This window comes from Eleutherodactylus coqui, chromosome 5 (genome assembly GCF_035609145.1).
Source record: "Eleutherodactylus coqui strain aEleCoq1 chromosome 5, aEleCoq1.hap1, whole genome shotgun sequence".
Taxonomy (NCBI): Eukaryota; Metazoa; Chordata; class Amphibia; order Anura; family Eleutherodactylidae; genus Eleutherodactylus; species Eleutherodactylus coqui.
Window position 1 is genome coordinate 160,127,661 of NC_089841.1, and position 26,800 is coordinate 160,154,460.

The 26,800-nt window shown below is 42.5% G+C and overlaps 1 protein-coding gene across 2 annotated transcripts in view; it reads left to right on the forward strand.

Annotated features, from left to right (window-relative positions):
• Positions 1–26,800, forward strand: part of DGCR2 (DiGeorge syndrome critical region gene 2) — a 46,019-nt gene that overhangs the window by 13,457 nt on the left and 5,762 nt on the right. The window contains exons 2-9 of one of the 2 annotated variants that reach the window (XM_066603533.1): positions 1,900–1,932; positions 9,014–9,136; positions 16,614–16,739; positions 17,999–18,215; positions 19,114–19,190; positions 19,512–19,682; positions 21,244–21,447; positions 25,345–25,497. In XM_066603533.1, coding sequence (XP_066459630.1) covers positions 1,900–1,932; positions 9,014–9,136; positions 16,614–16,739; positions 17,999–18,215; positions 19,114–19,190; positions 19,512–19,682; positions 21,244–21,447; positions 25,345–25,497 — 1,104 coding nt within the window. The remainder of the gene's footprint in view (positions 1–1,899; positions 1,933–9,013; positions 9,137–16,613; positions 16,740–17,998; positions 18,216–19,113; positions 19,191–19,511; positions 19,683–21,243; positions 21,448–25,344; positions 25,498–26,800) is intronic. The other variant, XM_066603534.1, reaches the window with a different exon arrangement.

Here is a 26,800-nt window from a genome sequence, read left to right on the forward strand (position 1 = left end):
AGGTAGAACTTTATTTTCAGCAATGGGTTTCTTTGTGTGACCTGCAAATCCTCCAATCTCACTATGCCATTGAAATACCTCAGTTTTGTCAAGTGCCTATTTATTATGGCACGAGTTTCTGTATTGTTGTACAGTTAATGATCAAGTTATGACATTTAACTTACCATTAGACTTTTATTTTTCTCCCGAGGAATTAGAATAAAGATGACAGTGTAAGACTGCCTACACGTGGGCGGGTCAGACTCCGCATGCAGGATGCCCGGCCGGTGACCCCAGCTTACCTCTCCGCCGGCCTTCTCTATTGCTGTAAATGTGCTGGCCGGCACATATGCGCAGTACAGAGGACATTGCGACCATTCTGCAATGATTGCAGAATGGCCGCGGTACGCACGGCTTCCCTTGACTTTAATGGAAGCCGGCCATGAGTAGCCTGCACAAAATCGCAGCATGCTGTGATTTCTCTCCCGCAAGCGGAAAATCTCAATCGATTCCCACTCGTGGGCAGGAAATCACGTATTCTCATAGCATGCTATGGGCTGGACTTGCTGCAATGCAAATCCGCCTGTGTGCAGGAGGCCTTACTTTAACATTACATTGGTGGCTCAGTGTGTAGTACACGTCAAAACATTAACCTTCCAAAATACACTCAGCGTACAAAACTACATGGTTTTTACTTTTTCTCCACATTGCACCACCATCCCAGCCCTCTCGTTACCTCCTGTTGGCACTGGAGAGGACCTTAGGTAGTTGTTTCCTGGTTGGTCGACCATGCGAACTCCCTGCAGCATTGTCTGCCTCTCGCTGAGCCTGCACATGCGTGGTTTGCCCTGGGCGAGCTCAGTATATAGAGCTGTATGTCCACACTGACAGCTCAGTACTAGGTGCAGCGCTCTATCTGTAGCTTTGTATTACAGTACTGTTGTAACCGCTACCGGAGCCCCACCGACAGCACATACGTCTTGGAGGAGGAGCTACATCAGCAGGAGATATGGGAAGTGCCTGGAACCCAAAACACAAGTGTGCTGCTGGGAAATGTAGTCTAGAAACAGTCACAGGACCACCCAGAATGTCTCACTTATGGCGTCCCCTGGGTGAACAACCAGGGCTGAGGACGCCATAAGACGAAACATGTTGGGGTGGCTACAGGTTAGACATTTAATAGGGTTCTGGTGGCGCAGACCTACTGGATGGCCAACTTCCAAAAGAAGGCCTATGCGTAAGTGTGTATATGCACAATTACACACATGATACTGATGACTGTTGGTCACACTGTATTGCTTCCACCATTGGCCTCTTTATTTTATAATTGGTTTTGATGTTGTCCTTGTCTATTTTTGAATAATAAAGCATTTATATTTTGGGGGATATCACCCATGGGTATTTTTTGCTTGTGGGAATTAGAATTCTGTTTTATATAACCCGGAGTATTGCTAGGGCAATCTTACAATATACACACAGGATGCACGCTGCTGGGAGGGGGAGCATATTATAGGCAATGGGGCCACAATGTAAGTTATCTTAGCATACGTCTATCTCATTCAACATATTGTGCAGCTGCTGGGAGTTTGGAAAAAATGTCCAATTGTGTGACGACCCTTTTAAAATACCTTTCTTTTAACCCTTTTCTGTACTATATCAAAAATTATGATTTTTTTATTTTTGGTTGTTAGATGTCATGTTTGCCTAGTTGGCAATTTCCTCTTTTGATTATAATCTAAGTAATCATGTTCATAGGACTTTTGACTTACTAACAGACCTCCTATTGATCTAGCTAACATACAATGTAGAGAAGTCCTACTTCTGTTTTATGCATTGTTTTCTCTCTTGTACGTCATTTTCTGATTTTCAATTAGATGATTTATCTTTTTTGGTAAGTGTTTTTTAAATTTTAAATTTCAGGTCCTCAAGTAGTTCTCGCAAGACTGCAATCAGGTGAGCATGCTTCTAGTGTTGGTAGTGAGTAGTTGGATAGTGCTTTTACTTTGGTCAGTAAGAGCTTATTTACACGAGCTTATATCGGACGGCGTTTTCACGGCCGGACAATATACGCTTCCATCTAAGCGGTTCATGTCACTCCCACCACCGGCTGTCTGCCCCTCTCCTGCCGTCCAAATGGTTTGCAATGGGAGTGGGCAGGACAGGGGCAGAGCTAAGTTCCCGCCCCTCCCCACCCATTGTCCATAGCCAGCAATGGGAGTGGGCAGAGCAGATCTTAGCTCCGCCCTGATCCACCCCCTCCCATTGCAAACACCTAAGTGGAGGAGAGAGGCAGAGAGCTGGTGAGGGGGAGGGAAGGGGGGGCACTGCTTAGAAAATGCTGGCCGATATACGCTCGTCTAAATAAGCCCTTGGGTTGTATTTATGTGTCTCTTTTCGTAGTCTTTCTTTGCCACAATTTTGCAATAAATACCTCCTAGAAAAGGCCATAAAATTGGCATGTCTAAATACACCATAAGTGTAAACAATGTACTTTGGTAGACATTCTTCCTACATATGGTAACAATGCAAAGATTTGCAAACTTTCCCTCTGTGTCATTAAGCAACCTTTTATGTTAATAAAGACTTTTTGTAAATGATCCTTCCTCTTTTTTAAAAAAAAATTTTTTTTTACATCTGTGTACTAATAGAGTTGTCACACTTTACCTTATCGGGACGCTATATGGCATCCGAAGGATTGGGGTGATTCGATAGGGCAAGACACGTTTTCTCCCCCCCCATCCTACCGGTTTCGAGTACTCTGGATTAAAAGGGAACCTGTCACCATGAAAATCCTATTCATTCTTCCAGCAGAATGTTATAGATGATCTGAGCAGATTAATCTGGATTGGTACAAGATTCAGTATAAGGCTAGGCCTACACACGTCGATGAACGGTTTCAGAGCTGCCATTTGACTGCTTAAAAAAAGAGAAAATGGCAAAATCGTGGTCACATGCAACATATTATTGTCTATAGAGACACGACTTTCATGCGACCTGCCATCAAATTCAACAGAGTTGGGTTTTCTGCTCCTGCCTTGTCACAGATTGCAACCTGACCCCATAGACAATTATTAGACATTATGTTGCATGTGACACATTCAGCTGTAGCTTAACTTTATTGATTAAAACCTTAATTTTTCTGTGCATGTGTGTCCAGTGGGTGGTCCTGCCAGTGATTGAGCTTTTCTGTAAGACTGTGCATTGGGAGAGAGCTGTCAATCACTGATCGGGACCTCCCACTGGACTCCGAAGCATAACAAATGAATGAAATACAAGTTAGGGCTCCTTCACACTGGCGAGGGCGATATCTGAAAATCAAAAATAATCAAACCATCATGGTCTCCAAAATGGTACCATTAAAAACCGCAGGTTGTCCTGCAAGAAATGAGCCCTCATACATCCCTATTGACTGAAAACAAAAAATAGGGGAAAAAGGCCGCATCCTTAAGGGGTTAAACCTATCTGCATGTTTTTTTTTTAGTTTGTTTCTTTGCTTTGGACTGTAGGTAATGAAAATATTATCAGTAGCACTGATTAGCATTTATGCTGGGGGATCGGTTACAGGGAAAATGTAATATCACATGTCGGCCATTGAGTACAATGCGTGGACCATGCAACAGCGGTATTGTATAGAATTGCACTATTCTTGTCCATTGAGAGCCTGGCATGCAGATGGCATTAGAGTCAACATTTTATCGATGATCCCAGGAGATCTGGTGTGTTTTTTAAATGTTATTTTATAACATCCTGGAATAACTGAATGTGTAACCATTATCAGATCTGAAGGGCTTTGAGTATTGTATGCAGACTCAAGTGTAAACACATCCTTGTGGTCTCACCTGTTCTACTCACAAAATGTCCCTTTTACACGGGGAAACATGCATGAGCGCAGACGTCACCGCTAAGGTCTTCAGCGATCACGAAGAGCGTTTACACTGACAGAATTAACCGCTGGATCGCAGGCTTCTCACTGGCTTCTTGCTCAGTGCTTCACCTTCAATGTGAAGTGTTGAGTCGGGAGCTTTTCCACGGAACGAGAAGGCAGCGATAGTTTTTATGCTGACTGAAGGTCATCGATAAAGACTTTTTTTTTGCATTTACACTGCACGATTATCACTTAAATTTGTTCATTTGAATGAATTTTGAGCAATAATCGTCCCATGTAAATGGCCAATAAAGCTATATTCCCACTAGCATCATGGCTTTCCAAATGGTGACTGTCAGGCCTCATTGACTTCTAATTGGGTCTATTGAGCTTCTGTTGAGGTTATAGTTTAATCTCTTTTTATTAAGTTTTTCAAAATATTTTACAAAAAGTAGAAAATATCAAGAAGATAAAAAAGGAAACCAAAAAAAGGGAAAATGGAAACAGGCCTCGCAGGGCCTTCAATTCACATTGTACAACAATTAGGCACATCTTCTTGTGAACAACAAATAAAACAGTCAATTCGTCTAGCCCATGGATGATCCCGAGACCACCTCCCCCCGATCAACTGTTCTTTTACTATATCAACGCTTCACTAACTGAAAGTAGAGGTGGGTTCACTGCCGTAATGAGTGTTACTATTTATGTGATGGGAATCCCTTTCATTAGACGGAGAGAAAAACAAGAGATGAAAGGAAAAAAGAAAGAGGGAAGAATATAGAAACAATCTAAGCGAGTTAATCAGGTATGACAGAGAAACAAGGCACCTCGTCTATAACACACCGAGCACATATACTCAGACAAGACAACAACAACAACAAAAAAAAGGGGTGGGGTGGGGGGTATATACTTAAAGAGGAAGTGGGGAGGATAGGAAGGGGGGCTCTCTGTGTGCCTTCCTGTCGGTCCCTAACTCCAAAGGGCCTGTGTCCTCTTCAGAGCTTGTGGGTAAGACTAGTCAAACAGGCTGGTATCCTCTGTTGAGGATTCAAACATAATCCAGGGCTGCCAGGTCTTTCTGTATTTCTCCTTTTGTTTTTCGGGCTCTCGGGAGTGCTCTGCACATAGCTCCTCCATTTGGTCAAGGTATGACATCTCCTGCTGCCACTCCCTCATTGAGGGGACCTGTGTGGTTCGCCAGTGGCGAGGGATGACTGCTCTGGCTGCTGCAATACAGAAACGGAGCAGGTCTCCCTTTTGCGCACTAATGGAGCCCAGTAGGATGGAAAGGAGGGCTATCTGCGGAGTATTGCTAACAGATTTTCTGCACATTGAGTTATAGGTGGCAAACATCCTGTTCCAGAAGGGCCGTAATTTATCGCAACCCCACCAGACATGTAGCAGAGTGCCTGTATCGGTCCCACAGCGCCAACACATGTCCGACACCGAGGGGAATATCGCGTGTAGTCGCATCGGGTATCTGTACCCTGTTGGGGTTATATATTGTGTTATGCCTGCCATCACAAGTGGTGGGAGCCCTGGCCGGGCCTCTGGATGCATTTGTGAACGGAGCCCAAACCGATTCTCTTGATTTGGTTTTTATTTTGTTTGAATTTTTGAAGAGCTGGAAGTCATGGTACATTGTTCTATTTTTCCTTTTTGTAAGCTATTACCACAGTACTGTGTATAAACAACTGCTACATACCTTTCAAAACGCACCCATTGTATGAATACTGTCTGTGACAAATGTTTAATTCTTGGAGACGTTACAATATCCTTAGAAGCAGAGCCCCAGGCTGAAGAATCACGTCGTCTTTTGCTCCTAAGTCTACATATTTAATAGCCAACTGATATTTTTGGTTCTTCATATTAAAAATCAGCATTATTACATTTAAAATAAGGTAGTCAGTCCGCAGCCTAAGGCTAGTTTTACACGGGCAAGGGCGATATAGGGCCGTGATTCACGGCCTCGCATCACTGCAGGGATGAAGGGAATCTCCCACCGCGGCTGTCTCAACCCTGCAACAGAGGATCGCCATCTTCTCTCATTGCTTTCAATGGGGCCGGCGCTGCTGCCGCCGGCCCATTGATAACAATGGGTGATCTCACAGGAAGGTAGACCATGCTGCGATGTGATTCCTGCGTAGCATCGCAGTGCCGTGCAGGGAAACCTCACTCGTGTGTGTGAAACCATTCAATGGGGTTCATGTTTGTGCGTCTCTAAAAGACACAAATCTCGCACGATTTTTTTGGCCATGTAAAACCGACCTAGGAAAACGATTTCAACATTCACCTCTGGCTTGAACCTTGCTAACGGTTTCCACTTTGTCTCAACAAGATTAATATATTTCTTCAGGTGTTTGTACGTGTTGCTACACAAAACCATCGGGAATACAGTCATGAGAATCTCCGTACACCCTTTTTAAATTCTATGGTTGCACATATCAGGGCATTAAAAAAAAATCTAGTCCTTTTTTAGAAAGTCTTTAAAATTAGGTAAATCTAACCTCAGATGAACAGCAACACATGACAACTTACACCGTGTGATTGATTATTTAACAAACTACACCAAAATGCAGAAGCAATGTGGAACACCAAATGCACTCAATGAATAAATAGTTTGTGGAAGCCTTTAGCAACAATAACTTGAAATTTTATAATTTTCTGTGACTTGATCAGTCGCTTAGGCCTCCCTGAGAGCTGAAAACGTAGCAGAGGATGCTGGAAAAAAAACAATCAATACTCACCTTGCAGGTGGCGTCCGGGTCCCAGCTGCTGATCTCTGGCGCTGCTCCAGGCTTTCCCTCCACGGACAGATCATCTATTGCTGTAGGTGAGGTTTGAGAACCCCGCCTCAAGCAATAGACTGCTCTGTTTGGCTGAGCCAGTTAATGAATGGCTGTGATTGGGCATCAAGCCAGCGCGGAGAGCCAGTCACAGCAATCTATTGCTGGAGGCGAGGTTCTCAAACCTCTCTTACAGCAATAGATGATCTGTCAGTGCAAGGGAAGCCTGGAGCAGCGCCCGAGACCAGTGGTCGGGACCCGGACGGCACCTGCAAGGTGAGTATTGAGATAGAGAGATAGATATACAGATAGATAGATAGATATTTTTTTTTTTCCATCTAGTGTAGCTAGGGTTGATTTTTGGGGTAGGGCTTATACTTCAAGCCCTCCCCCCCCCCCCCCCCCCCCAAAAAAAAATCAGTGGGCAGTTAACGCTGCCAAAAACACGGCAACGGGTTGTGCAGGAGTTTAAAGAAAAAAAAAAGTGTGTGCGGTGCATGCACGTGGCGGCGTGCTGAGCACATCCGCCGGGCAGAGGAAGCAAGAGCCAGCGGCGATGGAGGGGTGACCCGCAGCATCTAGACAGGTAAGTATAATTTATTTTATGGCCTCTTGTCTGCGGGCAAGGAGAGACCCGCTGCAGGATTCTGCACAGGGAATCCGTGCGGGCCCGAATTTCCCATTGATATGAGGGCTTAGGCCGCATGTCCACGGCACGCAGTGCATCCGCTGTAGATGCAGATACACTACGGATCATTTATAAAATGCTTACAAATGATTTTTAAATGCTCGCAGACTGGGTTTTTTTTTCACGTGGATGTACGCGAATGCACTACGGATCATCCCCGCGGGAAAAATCTGCAACCCCCACCTCCAATCCTTTTCCCGGTCTCCCTAATTGCTTCTAACCTTCAAATCTGCAGCGGATCCTCAAATGAATTTAAATGTATTTGCAAATTGCTGCGGATCCTGAGTTCCCATACAGATGAATGGAGCCGAATCTGCACGAAATCTGCGATGAAACGGAGCAGGCTGCGATTTTAAATCCACGTGGATACTAAATAAATACAACAAAATCAAATCCGCAGACCTAAAATCAGTTGTGGAAGCCCCATTCCTTTCTATAGACTGCAATCCGGGCGGATTCCGCAAATAAAATCCGCAGGTGGACCTTGGGCCTTATAAAGAAATGGGATTTATTATAACTTCTGTTTTTATAAAGGTGGTCATATTTGCTGATGGTCACTGAAAATGAGAGCATTTGATTAGCAGCACCAGGCTGCGACTTACTGCTTCCGTAGGATTTAAGAGGGTAAGGGTGAACTAAGGCCTCATGTCCACTAGGAAATTCAGGCCCGCGCAGATTCTCCATGCAGAATCCTGCAGCGGGTCCCTCCTTTCTCGCGGACATGAGGCCTGAAAATTGATTATTCTTACCTGTCCGGACCCAGCGGATCTTCCCTCCGTCGCGGCCGGATCTTCTTTCTTCGGCCCGGCGGATGTGCTTAGTATTTACTTACCCGCGGGTGTCCAATGCATCCTGATGGCCGCGGAAAACGCGTGTGGGACACCCGCACGGATTTTTTAATTCTAATTGTCCAGTGGACATGAGGCCTTAATTTTTCACAAACTGCTTCTGTATTTTGGCCTAGTTATTGTTAAATAATGTGTAATTTGTCATGTGGTGTTCATCTGAAATTGTATTTGCCTAAATTTTAAAGAGGTTGTCCCAGTTATAACTTATGGGTAAAATACCCTGATATTTAAATTCCTATATTTCAAAGTGGTGTACTTTTTTTTTTTTTTGTCCTTCTCATGACTGTAGTCCACCAAGGCATATTTGACAGAATCTTGGAGACCACTTTGTATCTGATATAGCTTGAAATCCATTAAGTAGAGAAACATGCTTAAAATATATAAAATTATTTTATGTTGTTGGCCTTTTTGTACTAATTTTACATAATTTATTTTCTTGTAATTATCTATCAATCATAAACAAGTCATAATTATAACTGAAGCGCAGAATGTTGTATTTAGAGTGCTGTAATAATTGTCAACATTGTCCATGGCAAATAGACCCAGTACTCCTGTCCACTGGTGCTTCCTGCCTGTTTATCATAGGTGGAGCATTAGTTGCTTTTTAGTTTGGTATTAACATTTTCAAATGAGGTTTACTGAATACTTTTCTCCATCAATCTATCAGCCAAGCGTGCATTTTTATTGGGGCAGTTGGGCATAATGGCTATTTGTCCATAAACTGTTGTACTTGTAAGGCCAGCTCATTATTGGGGATGTTCTCAAGGGTTTTTATTGTTTAAGTACATACTACTGGCATCCATTTGTAAGCTTTAAAATAAGTTTGTTTGTTTTTTTTCTTTCCTAGAACTGCGCTGTACACATGTGCAGTTTGCATGCCACAGTGGAGCTATCCAGTGTATTCCCCTGCAGTGGCAGTGTGATGGTTGGCCAACCTGTGAGGATGAGAGTGATGAGGTTAACTGTCCGGGTAAGTACACAGAGCTCTATGTGGAGGCTCCCTCATCTCAGGGAGCTAAGAGTCCAAAATATTATGGCTCATGTGTAAAAACGGGCACAGAGGACCATGAAATGGATCGGTTAAAACGTCTAGTGCTGGTTACCTTTGGTTGATATGAGCCAATCTGTTGAGGGTCTCTTTACATGGAAAGATAAGATGCCCCTTAGACGTATGTTTAGAGTTTTTATAGCATTTATAAGTTACAATAATCATGTGCTTTTTATTTTACAACGATCGTTCCCAATGACCCAAACGAATGATCTTGAGTACGATTATCTCCTTTAACCCCTTGAGTGGCACGCCCGGAAATTTTCCGGGACAAGCTCCGGGCTATGTATCACTATGGGAGCTGCAGAGCACAATGCCACAAGCTGTGGCAGTATGCTCTGCCTGCACAGTCCCACAGAGAACAAAGCAAGGGCTTTGAACAACAGAAGTAGAAGATATTGCCGATATGCCGGCAATCTCCTGCTTTGTTTACAGGTTGCCATAGAGACCATCAGCTTGTCAGAAGCAAGCCGATGGTCTCTGTGGCAGGGAGAGCTTGGTGCTTGGCTGTGAGAGGACAGCTAGGTACCAGCTCTTACAACAGAGCAGAGAAAACCTCCGATCTCTGCTGTGTTAACCCTTTACATGCTGCAGTCTGTGACTGCAGCATGTAAAGGACTGTCACTGCAGCATGTTAAGGGCTGTCACCATCGGACCCCCGGAATGTGATCAGGGGTCCTGATGGGTCCCCGTGGAAGTCCCCTAAAAAAAAAAAAAAAAAAAAGGAAAAAAATAATAAAAAAAAAAATAAAAACACTTGTCTCCCTTTACTTTGTAAAAAATCAAAAATACAATCACACATGTGGTATCCGTGCGTCGTAATGACCCAGAGAAGGAAGTTAATACATTATTTAACCCCTTAATGACATGGCCCCTTTTTTTCTTTTTTCCCCATTTCTTTTTTTCCTCCCCCCCCCTGTTTAAAAAATCACAAGTTGTCCCACAAAAATCAAGCCCTTATATGGCCATGGCAATGGAAAAATGAAAAAGTTATGGCTCTTGAGACGCAACTGCAAAATTAGTTGAAATTCAATGATTAGACCATTTAAAAAAACCTGCCCTGGTGGGCACGACAGGGTGGTAGGAAACCCGCCACTCAAGGGGTTAAAGGGGCATTCCTATCTCAGATATTTATGGATTAACCCCTGTTTCAGCGCATCTGGTCTTGGCTGAGGTGCCCAAAGCTGCCATTCTACTGTTTTTGTAACACCCATAGGCATGAATGTGAGTTGTGTAAACAGCGTAGGATAGTGAGCTATGCTGTTTCTGTAACTCCCATTCACTATGGCTATGTGATAAATGATTTTGGTTAGATAACCTCTTTAAATATATTCTGAAAATTGAGATAACATCGTGCATATTGTGAAAATTATACCAAGCTTGTTACATTCATAGACGCCTCCATGCAATTTTACATCAAAGTGTAATGTTAAAAAATGCATGAAAGTATCATGTTTGTGGCTCAAGTTTGATCTAAGTAAATCCTGAAATGCACTGAAAATAAAAGTACAAGATATACAGAGTATAAAGAGTCAGTTATTTATGCTTGTGGCTGTATGCTCATATCTTCACATGCTTGCCCGAAAAGAAACAATCTTCATGATTTAGATGCTAGTAAATGTTCCCATAAGTAGAACAAAGACCCTCTCTCCAAATGTGCCAATGGGAGGGGGAGAGCTAATGATGTTCCTGCTGTCTCCTGCAGCTCTCTCCCTCCCACACAGCCACAGAGAGCCGGGAAGTAAAGCTCTTCCTGCTGCTCCTGGAATATTACACATACGATAATGAGTCCATTATTGCAGCGCTAAGAAGTAATAAGTCTGTCTTTAGTCCCACAATTGTGGAGCTATAATTCTACACCGTATACATCAATAAAGTATATGGGTTATTTTTACGAGACAGGTTTTTTTTAGATCCTAGCATTTTCAACTTCATCTGCGAAGGGATTGTGAATTTAGAAGATTAATGTAGGGTAAGTTTTAAGATTAGAAAAGCATGGCTGTTTCCACAGCGGTTTTCGGGTATAGCACCTGCAGTGTGTGCAAAGGCTGATATGGACATGTATGCAGAAGGGAGATGGAGCCACGCCTCTACAGCGCCAACTATTGGAAGGCAGCATTCCTGCAAGTCACCGTCAGACTTTTTAACCCCTTAAGGACGCGGCCCTTTTTTTTTTCTTTACCGGTTTTTCTTCCCCCACTTTTAAAAAATCATAACTTTTAGTAATCAACGTAGCTGACTGAGGGTTTGTTTTTTGTGGGATGAGTTGTGTTTTTCAATATCACTATGTAATGTACCGAATGACCTGAAAAACTTGAGAAAAAATTCTAAGTGGGGTGAAATGGGAAAAAAAAACACAATTCCGCCATCTTTGGGGTGTGGGGTGTGGTGGGGATCCTGTTTCTACAGCGTACACACTGCTGCAAAAATAACATAACTGTATTCTATGGGCCAGTGTTATCACTACAATACCAGATTTATATACTTTATTTCCTCTTGCTGTACCATAGTAATTAAAAAAAATATATGTACGAAAAAATATTTTTTTCCCAAAGATATTGTATTTTCTGCCTCCATCTTCTGACAGCCATAACTTTTTTTTTTTGTTAACATAGTTGCGAGAGGGCTCGTTTTTTTTCAGAACATCCTGTAGCTTCTATTGGTGCCATTCTGGGGTACATATGACTTTTTTTTTATCTCCTTTTATAAAATATTTTCATGGAGACTGGGGACCAACTGGCGTTTTTTGTTGCTGACGACATTCACCATGTGGGGCAAGTAATGTGTTACTTTGATAAATCGGACTTTTATGGATGAAGCTATAACAATTATGTTTAGAAAGGTTTTTTTGTATTTAGACTTTTTTTTTATTATAAATATGGGAAAAGGGTTTTTTAAAACTATTACCTTCTATTTTTTTTCTAAAGTAACAAAACTTTTTTAAACAGATTTTTAGTAGAGATGAGCGAGCATGCTTGGTAAGGTCAGTTACTCGAGCGAGCCTTGCTCATCTCGAGTAACTGCCTCCTCTGAGCGTGCTCAGGGGGCGGGGGAGAGCGGGGGGGGGGGGGGGGAGATCACTCTCTTTTTGTCCCTCATCAGTGTGCAGTTGATTGCTGGGTGAGAGGCCTAGAACGTGGGTCAGGAAGGATATAGTTTCTTCTTAGGGAGAGCACCTGGAAGGTATGATGAGACGGTGAGATGCTTTGGCTTACATTCCTAGTCATTGTTACCAGTACAAGGCTTGTTACATCGACTTACAGGAATGCTGCCATCTATTAGGTGGTGTTTGTAAAGGAATTGTTCCATATCACTTGCATATTCGCACATTTCGATTCAGTGTTTTGAACTGAAATGGTCAATGTTATTTCAGCAAACTTTGTGCAGATCGGTATTACAGGCAAATATAAGAAACGTTTGTAGTATGTCTAACCAAAGAAAATGTCCATTTCTCCCCTTATTGGGGTTCTCCTCCCTATCACTCACACTGAAAAACTGTTAAAACCATCTTGGTAAAGAAAGCGGACTAGCGGCTCACTGACAGATCAGATTACATGCTACTCATAGATGACTGTGTAGAGAGGGAAGGAGTAGCAGAGTGAGAGAGGAGCAGAGATACTAATAGTGATTTACTGTCTCACAGCTACTGGGTTTGTGTACATACATGGCACACTTCTCAGTAATGTCTTCCATGTCGGTTCGCTGTATATGAGAAATAGTGTTAGGGCAGCAGACTCTCCCACTTTTTGTGGGTATTGTATGGAGATAACATGGCTAGTCTTCACCCACCAGCTCAAGGAAAACTGAAAATTAGAGATCGGAACTGCAGAGGAGAAAACTGCATGATGCGAGTCATATACTGGCCAGGGTTGGTGGCGTTCTTCATGTGCGCACACAACAGCTTATTCTACAAAGTCATCTAAAATGACCGGCGTGCTTGGATATAGATACAAAGGTCATAGCTATCTTGTATCATTAGAGCAGCAGGCTACTGCTAATACTTAACCTAACAAGCCTTTTAGTCTTTGCAGGATGTCATTGAAAACAGTTGTGCTTTCCTCTAGGGCTAAAATGAAGTTTTGTTTTTCATTTTTGGCCATTTAGTTTCTCTGTGCAACTACCCAATGCTGCGCCTGAAATAATAGACATTCTTGATATAAACAGCACCATTAAAATGAAATGGTAGTAGTCATGATTATCGATCCAGCATTATTACAGAAGGCCGCTTCCAGATGTCAGTTATGTTATTATTGAAATATGACTCCTCCATATACTTCGGTTTGGCCAAGAAAGGTTTATGCTGATGAAGTATAAAGCTAATGATGTTCACTGAAAAGACCACACATCTTAGTCATAGCTATGAGCAGAGAGAAGAGGTAAGCAGTTGCTTTATGGTAGTTCCTGCAAACTTACATCAGTGGGGCGACCCTTTAGGACGACTTCGCACAAGCGGATACAATTTTGGTCTGTGATTACGGAGCGTTTTCACAGACTGAAACTGGGCCTCTTCCCTGCGTACCTGACTCTTTGCTTTTTTTGTGTGCGCATGAAAACCGCAGTTAACATCCGTGCAATCTATTGCTTGCGCATATCGTCACGCAGTGTATAAGCGCATGTGTGCATGGATCAGTGCAAGTCCATTGCCTGCATACACCGCGTGTCCGTGCAAGGCACTTGTAATACGCGGTCAGAACACGGTCTCGGACATGAGCCCTTAGTCTAATAAAATTGCTTTATTTTGATTGATTTTGGAAGGGCATATTAAATATCATCTTGTATAGATGTTGCTGCGGTACAAGCGACGACTTCAGTTATATGGCAAGGGATAGAATGATGTCAAAATGATTTCAGACCGGATACAGTTTCATTTGATTCTTCTGTTCTAACAAATTGGTGAAAAAGTAAATGTAGAGCGAAATCTGTAAAATACGAAACAAATTCCACACTGGTGTGAGGAGGGCAGCGATATTTCCCTGCTGGGGCTATGTGGCCTGTGTGATACTGATACTGGACCCGGCACAAATGGCATCAATATCCCTCGGCACGACACATTCCTGCGGGCTAAATGCAGCCCCGCACCTGCCCCTCCGCTGCAGTTGTCTGCCAGCCACACGCGGACAGGACCCGGCTATATACACATCCGAAAGATGTAGGAACTAGTTGGATTCAAATTCTATCAATATGGAGCTGTGTTTTTTTTGGGGGGGGGGTGGGGGGTGGTTTCCCCCCCGCTTGTCTGCTGGAGGCATCTTGTGCTTTTACTGTAATAAAATGAAGATAATACTGATTTGTAGTGTTCAATGTCAATTCATTACTTATTTTCTTCCTCGACTGCAGTTATGGATGTTAATGTCTAATTATTTTTGTGTTTTATTGAGCTTTCCTTAAAGGGATTATCGCACAATTCATTTTTATAAAATAATTAGAATGAAGTTTTCACTTAAAAATAATAATAATTCTCGTGTACAGTGTGTTTTGACCCTTTGTATTAACGCACCCCAAATGTTTCTACAATACCCCCTAGTACTATTCCACCATCCTATGCAGCCAGCACTGGCCCGGTTTGTGCCATTTATGTCAGTGGTGCAGACAGATTCCTGCTGGTGACCAGGCTTTCCCATATTCCGTTTCTTCTTCTCTTCTTGTCCTGGGAGAAGCTACGGGTACACAGTACCGTTTTCCTTCTCTGACACGTGTAGAAGATACCAGATACTGTACATATCCTAGCCGACGTCTCACATAGATCACAACGGATATCAGAACCATCATGTCTGTTATGGGTCATGTAGAAATGAAAGCTACAAGTGTCCACATGGCTGTAGGAGCGTCCACACATCACAGTAGTCTTAACCAATCCACAGCAATGTGTTAAATGTAAATTTTGCTGTTGATGTGCCTCTAGTTTCACCCATCATTGCAAAAGGGGAAATCCTTTAAATTCTGAGACTATTCCATAGCAGTAAAGGCATACTGTGGGTATTAAAACTGTACATGCTCTTAAATCAGCACAGATTATTTCTCTGTGTGAATGGAGTACATCTGGAATCTGTACTGAAAATCCATGACATATCACCCCCATCTGAACATGGCTTGATCCAACGTGCAGCCCACAATGGCCTTTAATGCAGCCCATGGGCACATTCACCCTTTGCTGTGCCAAGAAAATTTCCAGTGGGCCGTTCACTATGTCGGCTGCCCCTATGCATAAGAACCTCAGCAGCCCGCCTGCCCAACCGTTACTGTGAAGTGATTGAGTACAGAGACCCTGGCGCCAAAGAGGGTTGGGCACTTGTAGTTCAGTTGCTGCTCCAAGTTGTAGGAGAATCGCTGTAGAGAGCTGTGCTGGCCGGACCTAGGCCAGCAAGCCCCCACATTGCTCCAGTGCTTAGTAGTCCTTCCTCTAGGCTGTGCTGATCATGTAACAGGCTGAGATGTACTCAGCGGAGCAGCGGCTCTGTCTCTTCCTGCCTCCGCTCTAGTTTTTTCTCTGGCTGCAGTAAGGCCAGGAGTACGGAGTGTGAATCTGTGTAAGTTAATGAGCGGCAGTCCAGTGCAGATAATAGTCAGTAGACTAACCAGGTCACCCAACCCAGCTGCAGTATTTTAGAAGTCATCAGTTCAGTGCTGCCAGCCCGTGTGTCTCCAGTGGCTATTAATTGATCATTTGAACCATAAGTGCTCCTTCACATGGACGTATGTGCAATTGAATGTCACTCAGTGCAGCGTATCTGCGCTATGAGCTAGTCTCTTTTTCACGCATATCTGCATATTTCACTGTATCTTTTTCTTTTTTTACACCAGCAGGACATATTTCTTTGTGCACAGGGCACAACACCCAATCGAAATGGCTATTTAGCCTAATGAGTTCCTGATGTGTTCCTTTTGCTGTGGAGTTGCGCAGCATACTATGCACCCCCCCCATAGACTTCTATGTGGACCTTTGGTGCGCAAATATGCTTAAAAATAGAGCATGCTATGTTTTTTCCATGTGTCCCAAAAAAGGAAATGTGAAGGAACCCATTGAAATCAACGTGTCCTATTCTCCGCATTATGCGCATGCAAATACGCCATGCCCGTGTGAAGGAGCCCTTAGGATATGTTCACACAAGGGAATTTTCACACCTGCAAATTCTGCCTCTAGAAAATGGCAAAATCTGTGGCTTTCTACTGCGTTTTTTTGCCGTGGATCCGCACGCAGATTTAGCCCTGTCAAGGGGCAAAATCCATGCGCCGAATTCCAATGCGTTCTGTTGGTGGTTGCGTATTTAATATGTGGACCAGAGACACCAAATGTTTGGACATCTCTGCTTTAGACCCATTTATTATCATCATTACTATGCAGTTGTTTTTTTTTTGTTTGTTTTTACATTTAATTTTATTTGTCTAACTTTTCTTTAAGGACTGGGAGGAGACCAACGAGCTTTTCATGGAAAGGAGGGTGTGGAGACGCGACATGGTCGTGTCAGGAACGGGGAGGGACCTCGATTCCAAACGGTTAACTTAGCCCAGCCTGTGCGCTTCAGTAGTAAGTTTGTGTTCCCATTTTTCATCGCTTTAATTGCCATGCGATATAATGGAGCTCTGCTGTTTGTTCTTGTATGCAGAAAGTAGATTTGACCTCTTCTAAGATAGTATAAGGAAATGAGCAATTTGCTAAAATCTTAAGGCCCAATTAGACATAACGATTATTGTTCAAAAGCCATCTTTTGAGCGGTAATCGTTGTCTAAACGGGCGGCCATCGTGCACTGTTCATGAACTATTCGCTCATCGTTGACTTTTAGCAAGCTAAAAGTCTGCGATGAGCCTTATCAGCGCCGCGCTGAGTTCTCAGCAGGATACCAGCTGATAGAATTCTTTCAGCTGGTATTCTGCACAGGGCTCTTAGAGATAGCTCTGAGAACAAAGCAGCTCCTGCTGTTCTCGTCACTATCAGCTCAGCAGGATACCAGCTGGCAGCTCCCCAGAACAAAGCAGCTGTTTGCATATACAAAGCAGCTGCTGTTCTCTGAGCTGTCAGCAGTGTCCCGCTCTGCCTGCATTTAACTCTAAGGCTGCGTTCTCACAGGGCGGAATATCACCGGAAATCTTGCAGTTTTGTGAAAAAAAACCCCACAAGATTTCCGCTGGGAAAGCGCAGCTTCAAAACTCACGGCACTTCGCCGCTGGTTTTGGAGCAGCTTGGCTGCATGCTTTTCCATTGTGGTCCCACAGAGAGCAGCACACCCGCAACAGAAAAACAAAAATAGACATGCTGGGAGTCGCTTTGCCGTGGCGGATTGGCCGTTCTGTGTGGACGAGATTTTTGACAAATCTTGTCCACATAGCTGGCTAATCCCGGGATTAGCGGCGAGGGGCGGATTTGCCGCAGTAAAATTCTGTCCGGAATTTCCACTGCAAATCTGCCCTGTGTGAACCCAGATGTAAGTAGCTACTTAAACGTTTATGCAAAGATGACTGCTCAAAACTGTTACTCAAACTGTCGTTTTAGCGATCATCTGTCAGTGTAAACGGGCCTTTAAAAAGCTAGTAATCCTTTTGTGTAATCTACCAAATATAATTAATGAAGTAAACTAAATAAGTACAAAGACAGATGAAATTAAAATATCTTAATGATTCACATAGGACTAATCTTTAATAATTTTTAGAATCAGAATTCACCACTTGGAACTTTTGATCTGGAATTTTCTGTTAACTTTTTTTTTTTTTTTTGCATAAAACGTTAACATGTAAAATGTATTAAAGATGCTAACATTGTGGGGGTATGTACCCCCTTCTCTCTTTATGTTTCCTAGGGAAATGCCCATCAGGCTGGCATCACTATGATGGGACAGCGAGCTGCTATAAAGTGTATTCCTCGGAGAACTACTGGGATGCTGTTCAGACCTGTCAGAAGGTGAATGGCTCTCTTGCAACATTTACCACAGACTCCGAGCTAAAATTTATCTTAGCTCAAGAATGGGAAATGGAAGACAGGCCATCTTTAAGAAAGGACCAGAGAAGGTAAGGCATAGCCATTCTTGTGATCTAATCAGAGCATGTACTTTTCTGTTTGGTCTAGAAATTAGAATTCTGTTTTATGTATCGCTTATTATTGTAATATGAGATCTCTCTCCTAGCTTCAAAAATAGCAAATCATCACATGTATGAAAATGCTATTTCATGTTAAAATGGTTGTACAGACTTAGAGAAATATGGCTGCTATAAACAGTGTCATACCTGTCCATAGGAGAAAGCTGCTGTGGTTTCTCTAATCTTGTGCATCATTTTTGATGCTGTCTCATTAACGTGTTTCTAAATATTTTGAAACCAACCCCTTTGGACTAGAAAGAAAACCCTTTGCCTGCCACCCAGCCCTGGTTAAAGGAATGGATTGGATTAAGCCTGGGCGCACGTGAACGTATCTCGCAGCATGTGGGCTGCGTAATATACGTGTGCGGCACGCAGCTAGTATGCAATGACATTGCGTCCTGGCTATGCGCCACCCATTGCCATGTACCATATTCGTGTATATGCATGCACAATATGTGCCAAGATAGAATATACTGTGATTTTTCTTGCGCGCATAATTTTACATAATTCGTGTGAGCAGCAACATGGCCAACTAGGAAGTATTTGTACAGTGTTGTGTGCGTAAAACCTGCAGGATTAATATGCCATTACCATACGCTCATGTGAGACATCCCTTTATTCAGACATGTCTAGCCTCTACTGGACGTGTGGCATAATCCAATCAAAATTAATCAGGGTGGAGATGTACAGAAACCGTTAAGAATTCTTGCCTCTTTTATCAAAATATTGTTCCTTTACAAATGGAACCTGTGGTTTTATGAAATGATGTGCTCACACACAGACACATTTTGTTCTCTTATGTACAATAATAATGTTGTATTTTCTATAGGCTTTGGGTAGGTTACCAGTTTGTGATAACAAGCAAAAACTATTCTGTGGAAGGGCACTGGGAAGTAGCTTACAAAGGTAGGTGGACATTTTGGAAATGACCTTTCTCTTATCAATATGTCTAATTTACTGAAACATTTTATGGATGTCATAAATAGGCTATAGTCCTTGGTACAAATATAGCAATGTGTATAAACGGGTTGTCTGGTTACTGAGCAACCCCTTATTGATATGACCCCGTGTGTGAAATTTATTAACAGACCTACCCCTCTGCGGCCGCCTGGATCCAGCGCTACAGCTCGCTGTGGTCCTAATGATTCCTGTGACTGATATTAGGTGCCAATGAGAGGCTACATTGGCCACATTTTTCTGTAAGACTGTCTCACTTTTCTCTTTTAGGGTCCTCTGAAGTATTTTTACCTCCTGTGCCCATATTTGGAAAGTATGAAAATGAGAACATTCTTTGTGCCCAACTGCAGTATTTTTATCTGCCGTCTCTCCGGCATCTTGGACTCCATAGTTGGTATGCTGAGAACTGCTATGAAAAGTCGTCCTTCCTCTGCAAACGCAGTAAGTGGTTTTTCCTGATTTCAATATTGGTTAATTAACAAATCAGAACAATAGGCTCTCTTCTGCAAAAAGTTATTTTTCTACTTGCCATATTTTTTCCACCACAGGACACATCAATAATTAAAGGGAAAAATATATATTTTCACTATAAATATTCTATGAGTAATATATTCAGCTGATACGGTACAGACCTAGTAATGTATGAAGAGCAGAATGCCATATATATTGCCAGCCATAGTGCCAAGAACATACATTCTATACCAAATCTAAGGCCCTTGGATTTTGGGGTCCTAGCTCTGAGTGATGAGGCCCCATAGAGAACTCGCCTCTTCAGAAGAACTGCATTGTTGGCAAACAAAGATATGTAGAATTGGTGCAGGGGTCATGAAAATAATGTACAGAGGTACAAACATCGAGCTCTTCTGTCCAGAAAATAGCTTTTTTTCTGTAAAATAAATATACCCAGTTTTCTTATATTTTATAGTGCTATATTTTAACCTTTTTGGTTACCACACCTCTTACGTCTGAACCACTTCCAATGTTAGAGCCTTAGATGCTCTGGTCCTGTTACAATGACTGTGAAACAACTGAATGGGACATCCTTATAGACAGTGTGCTTGTATTGCTTTGGCTCTATGGACCTAGGGCAAAACTTCTATTTTATATTCGTGTTATTTTTGTTGTAATAGCTCTTAACCTCTTAATAACTGTCAATATGCCTTTTATGGTGGTCATTAAGGGACCGTATTCTACAGCGCTGTAGATAAGTCCTGTATGCTTCAGCACAGCACAATAACACATACAGCAGTGTGCTAATACATTTAAAGTTTAACATTTTATTAAAGAGAATCTGTCACCTACTTGTAGCCCATAAGCTAAAAGTAGGTGAACGGCTGAGCCCGGAGATGTAAGCATTCTATTTACCTTCCCCATCGTTCCCCCTGGTGTTGGCGCTGAAATTGTATCAGACCGTCAAGGAGACCACACTGAGCAAAAGTATCTGGGATTTGTGGCAGGCTGTAAAATGCACTTTGATACATTCGGCAGCCCACCAGTAGAGGGGATCGTCCAACAAGCATGAGCAGCTCCAACTGTTTCATTGTCAATCATCCAGAGACAGGTGACACCATCATTACAGGCCCTTGTGTCTGTTGGAACCATGTGCAGGCGCATGGCTGAAGAACATGTGGTCTCACGGTACCTATTGCATGTACTGCCTTTGACAACCACCCACAGTCTCCTCCGTTTGCAAAACTGGAGTGAAACGGTGACTAATTCAGATTTAGTTTGTGTCTGGAGGACCTAGGGGTGAGCGCCTCAATCCTGCCTTTGCTGGTGTGATAGTCTGGGATGTCATCGCATATGACAGTTGGTCACCCCCAGTAGTGGTAGGAGGAACAATGACCGCTCAGTGATATGTTCAGGACATCCTGCAGCCACATGTGTTCCTCTCATGGTGGCTTCCAAGAGGCTTCCAGAATTTGAAAAGATTCAAATATCTACCAACATATGTTGTGAGACCCTAACGAGACGTCTTTTAATCTGTTTTCTTTTCTTACAGGTCAGACATGTGTTGATATCAAAGACAACATTGTAGATGAGGGCTATTATTTCACCCCAAAAGGTGATGATCCATGTCTTAGCTGCACCTGCCATAATGGTGAACCAGAAATGTGCGTGGCTGCTCTATGTGAGAAACCACAGGGATGCCAGCAATATCTCAAGGATCCGAAAGAATGCTGTAAATTCACTTGCCTAGACCCTGGTAAGAGAGGCCAAGACTGAACTCACACGAAAGTTTAGGTAGCACTGCCTTTTCAGAAAAGGCTCTGGCTAGTACCACAATACTGTTTATATGTGGTACTGAAAAGATGAAAATAAACTAGTTACTGAGAAAATAATTTACTGGACTACAGGTTGTGACGCAGCTTGGAAACCATATTTTATCAACGTTCACAGACTCGTATAATAGGCGGGAATACATAGTTATCAATATAACCCATACTGGTTGTTGTTTTTCAATGGACTAAATACTAGATAGGGTATACAAGATTGCAAATTGAAAGGACATTTGCTGCTTATCTGCACCTAATGGGTTAGATTTTGTTGTGGATCTGCAGTGCAAAAAGGGCAGTGAATTTTGGTGCTGATCTGCACTATAATCCACCATGTGTGAATACACCCTAAGCCTGTAATAAGAATCTTGTACCAAAAATATCTTAATGGACACAGAAAAAAAAAATTGCAACATAAAGGTATCTAAAGAATATCAAATACATTACATCTTACATTTATCGTAAAGATACATAGAAATGTTCTATTGCACAAAATTAATTATAAGAACTGCAATCCACCACACACCACCCATAGAAAAAGTTAATCAGAAAGTGTTCAGTGCATAAAGTATGACTTATACACTTTGGATTAGTGCAGCCTTCTACAGATTTATTAAACAGGTCGAATGGTCATTTTATACAGGATAAGCTGTTGGGCAAACTAGTATCGCTGGCATCATCCCCGGCCCGTCTCCATTCACAGTAAGCAGACAGTTGTTCAAAAGTGAACGACTGCACCCCTCAACAACTGACTGAAAAACATAAAATCCCAGACCACCTTTGGCTTGAACTAAAACAAATCTATAGTTTCCTCCGCTCCCTAATAGATCCCACAGATCCCCCACTGGTCCCTACGCCATTCGAAGGAACATGTTTATGGGCCCCACTCCAACCAGGCATAATATCGCAACTATACTCTAACATGAACAAGCCCATTAGGGAAACGAAACTGCCCTACATGCTACGCTGGGAAACAGATCTCGGCATCTCCCTGTCACTACCACGTTGGCATCACTGCTGCACGTCTATCACAAAAGGTAGTCACCAAGTAACCCTTGCAGAATCGTCAATTAAAATCCTACACAGAACATATAATAAAACATAAATATTCCCCTTTGACCTCCCCGAATTGCTTTAGGGGATGTAACAGCCTGGGCACGATAACCCACATCTGGTGGACCTGCCCACGAGTGGCCAGGCTATGGAAAGAAGTATCTAGACTTGTTTCAGGGGTTCTGGACAAGGTGTTCCGCCCGGTGGCATCTGTCTGTCTACTAGCTGACAAGCCTTTAGGCTATAACAATCAACAACATAAACTCTCTCAACAGATATGTATGGCAACGAGAATCTATATTGCATCCCAATGGATGAAACCCACTCTCTCTCTAGAACCGATAACCGCTAGGGTATCAAGAATGATGCTCTACGAGAAATTAACAGCCATGAGAGAAGATAACATGGAACTATTTTTAAAGACCTGGAGACCCTGGGCGGAATACCTGGAAATTCCAGGCCTGGCCAGACCCCTTAGTGCATAAAAGGAAGAAAAGCAAGAAAGGAATAACCCCACAGCCTAAGGACAGAGGTAACCTTTAAAAAAAAAACAACTCCACAGAGAACAAATGCCCTGGCAAAAAACTTAGGAAGAGAGACCGATCAATCTCAAGAACAGGGGCACGTACTTAAGTAAAAGGGTAAAGACATACTGCAACATAAGGTATGATAAGCGAGAGGGGGAAGGGATGGAAGGGAGGGGGGAGAGACAACTCACAAACAAAACAAACTCACAAACACGATCAGCCAGTGTGGACTCACAAATGTTCATTTTGTTTAACAAATGTTATGTCATTTTCAAATACATGTAAACTTGCTATGTACCAGAGAACTCACAGTTATTCTCAAAAAAAAAAAAAAAAAAAGTTTTACATTTTGATCACAAACTTGTTATATAAGACCCCCTGCGTGGGGATATTTCAGAATATATATTACTGTTAAAACTGAAAAATTAATAAAATACTTTGAGACAAAAAGTGAACGACTGCTGTTTACACTGAATGACACTTCTTTCATTCTTCTGCATGCAGAAACTAAACGACTGAACAATTCTCGTTCAGTCGCTGCATGCTTTCACACGGAAGAATTATCTTCAGATTCCCAGAGGAACTAAAGCAGAATACAATGTTATCCGCGCTTTCCTCGAGAATCGCAGCGTGCGGTCCCTGCTGTCAGCTCTCCAGCCGAATGATGGATTTTAAACTCAACTAAAAATCATCGTTTGATCGAAAATCAAACTATGCTAGCATTTGCACACAACGGTTATCGCTCAAAATACATAATTTGAGCGAGAATTATTGCGTGTAAATGGCGCTTAAGGCTGTGCCTCTGAATTCTGCTACAGATTTGCATGTGGATCCGCAAGCAGATTTAGCCCTAGTCAATGGGGCAGTTGGGTGTATGTGCGGCTGCCCAGCACAGTTTTTGTGCTTTTAAAAACTGACACGCCAATTCATTTTTTCGCACGTGCTTTCAAAATCCATGCTGCGTGTACTGATGTGAGCAAACGAACATTTCCACAACATTCACCTAATTGAATTCTAAAGAGGTGGTGTGGCTTTTGGGATCCACACTGAAAATGCACTCCTGGTTGAAGTTTGATGCGTCTCCTTTTGAAAAATATTTTTACATTGGATCTGATTAGAAAAATTGTCATTGAGGTTAAGATTTGACTAATCAAAGAACAAAAACGTGGATTTTTTTATAAATTGTTGCGGCTAATGTTTTTTGCATATAGCACTTCATAGTATGTCACGCAGTTCGTTTTGCAAGTAAAGTTTTTAGCTTGCAGTAGAAAATGAATTATTGCTCCCAGGTACCTTGAGAGCTGCTTGTAAATGCGAGATTTGCAATCCTGCCAGGGCTGTAGCGTCTGGGAAGCTATTACACAGCAAGGAAACCTGATGGGCTGATATTTTAAAATATTCATATGGAAAATTATGAGGCATCTAGTGAGTTAAATGACAGAGAGGAGTCATTAGTCAAGCAAGTGCTCATCTTAATCGTTTTCTGGGAGGAAAAGAAAAAAGACCTTTCTATGTGACAACCGGAGAGCAAATATTCTCTCTGATTGATTAGAATGGGGATTAGAATATGAACATAAATCCATATTACCCCCTCCCCTGCTGCTTGCTCATCCCTTACAAGCCCCTTTTTCCCCCTGCACACAGACTGAAATGACAACTGTAAATTCAGTATTAAAAGGACACCAAGAACCTATATCGGTAGCCCTGATAGAACTGAAACCACAACGGTTTGAAGTAGAATAAGCTCAGTTCATCCAAAACTGTAAGGTCCTTTTTCCTGTAGAACGAACAGGGCACGGGATTAACTGTAGGGGGTTAAATGAACCTGCAAACTGTAATTTTGAGAGGAGGCAACAGTTGAGATTGCGAAATTCTTCTGTGTGCTTAGCTCTCTAACAACTAATGTGAGGAAAACTTATTAGAAACCTTTTTGTTTTAACCCTTTGCAATCCAAGTTTGGATTCAGGGTTTTCTAGGGGGTGTTCTCTTTCTGCCATTATACAATGGCGCCATCTGCTGACTAGAGCCAGTACTGTGGTATGTGACATGCTGGAGAGACCCCAGACAAGAGAACAGCCAGTAATCTACAGTAAGAATACCCTGCCGCACGTTTTCCGACATTGGAGCTGTACAGCCTTCAATCAGAATGTCTTCAGACGTCAGACAGTGGATTGGAAAGGGTTAAACTACTATATGACAGCAAGCCTAAATGTTGAGCTGTAATCCTATTTTTGTTTGACTTTCTAGATGGGAGCAGTCTTTTTGACTCCATGGCCAGTGGTATGCGTCTGATTGTGAGCTGCATCTCCTCTTTCCTCATTCTCTCTCTCCTGCTCTTCATGGTTCACCGGCTGCGTCAGAGACGGAGGGAACGTATAGAGTCCTTAATCGGAGCCAATTGTAAGCAATATACCTGTTAAAAAAATGTAATTCAAGTACTCCATTTCTCTTACCCCTTTCAGATCATAGGTTCAGAAACTGCTTGTTTAATATCTTAATAGGGGTGAAATCCTGCCAATTATACGGAGCTTATGACATATTTTATCATCGGCTTTAATGTATAACCGTATGCACTTAAGCAACCCTCATGATGGCTGCGGGCGGCCTGGACTGCATAATTATACTCTATGCCGGGAATTTGGAGCTCTCTATCCTAAAGCAAAGCTCCTACCGCTACAAACACGTGTTATGAAAGTGATTAGCGCTGTCTTTTGGACCTAAAATAACGTGGCGTTTAACCCTTTTACTGCCGGGTCAGTCTTCAGACTCCTACACAACACTCCCCTTCACTCAAAAAAAATGATGATGTTTCATACTTATATTATACATCCATATGCAAATAATTCATGAAGGCAGATAACCACCTAGCACTTAACTTTATGGGCTCCCTTATGCAGTTTTACATCAAATCATAATGTTTTCTAAAGAAACAAAATCATATTTGCGGCTAAAAGCCTGTCTCTAGTAGAGAAATGGAAGATCTATTAAAAATAAAAGGCTGAGTTGTACAGAGCGCCTTCATATCACTTATGTCTGTCTGCTTATACATATCTTCAAGTAATCCCCAAGACTGGATGAACCAAAATATCTGCCATGAGGATGCCAGTAAACATCTGAGCCCCTGAGTCAACAAGTGTCCTGGCTAGGCACTGGGGGGAGAGAGGGTGGGGGGGGGGTGATTAGAGGGGCAACTGCTCATCATCTTAAGTCTTTTAATGGAAAACAAAAGAAGGGCCATTGTGGCACATATCCTTTCTGGTTGGAAAAAAAGGTGATGGCGGGCACACGTGTAGACACCCTTACATCCTGCTTTCCAACTTCAAACCAGTGCTGTATCCGAATATTGCACCTAGAGCTTTGATCACTTAAAAGTTAATATTCTGGGTTTAAATATGATACAAAGATCTGAGCTCTAGCCCTTATGTCATGGCCTGAACCACTAGATTATATTACATACCTCATTAGCAAGTGAAGTGTAAAGAACAAGGCTGTGTAAACAGTAACTGTGTTTTTGTTTGTCTTTGCGGAATGGAGACTATTTAGGCCACATTCACATTTGCGCCTGGGCTCAGGGTGATGTCTGTTGGTCAGCTCCGTCGAAAATATTGAAACAGTCTGATCTGGCAAATGCCGGCGCTAAACAGATCCCATTATCTGTAATGGGGTCTGTTTGGCATTCCGACTGGCGTTTTACCAGGTGAAG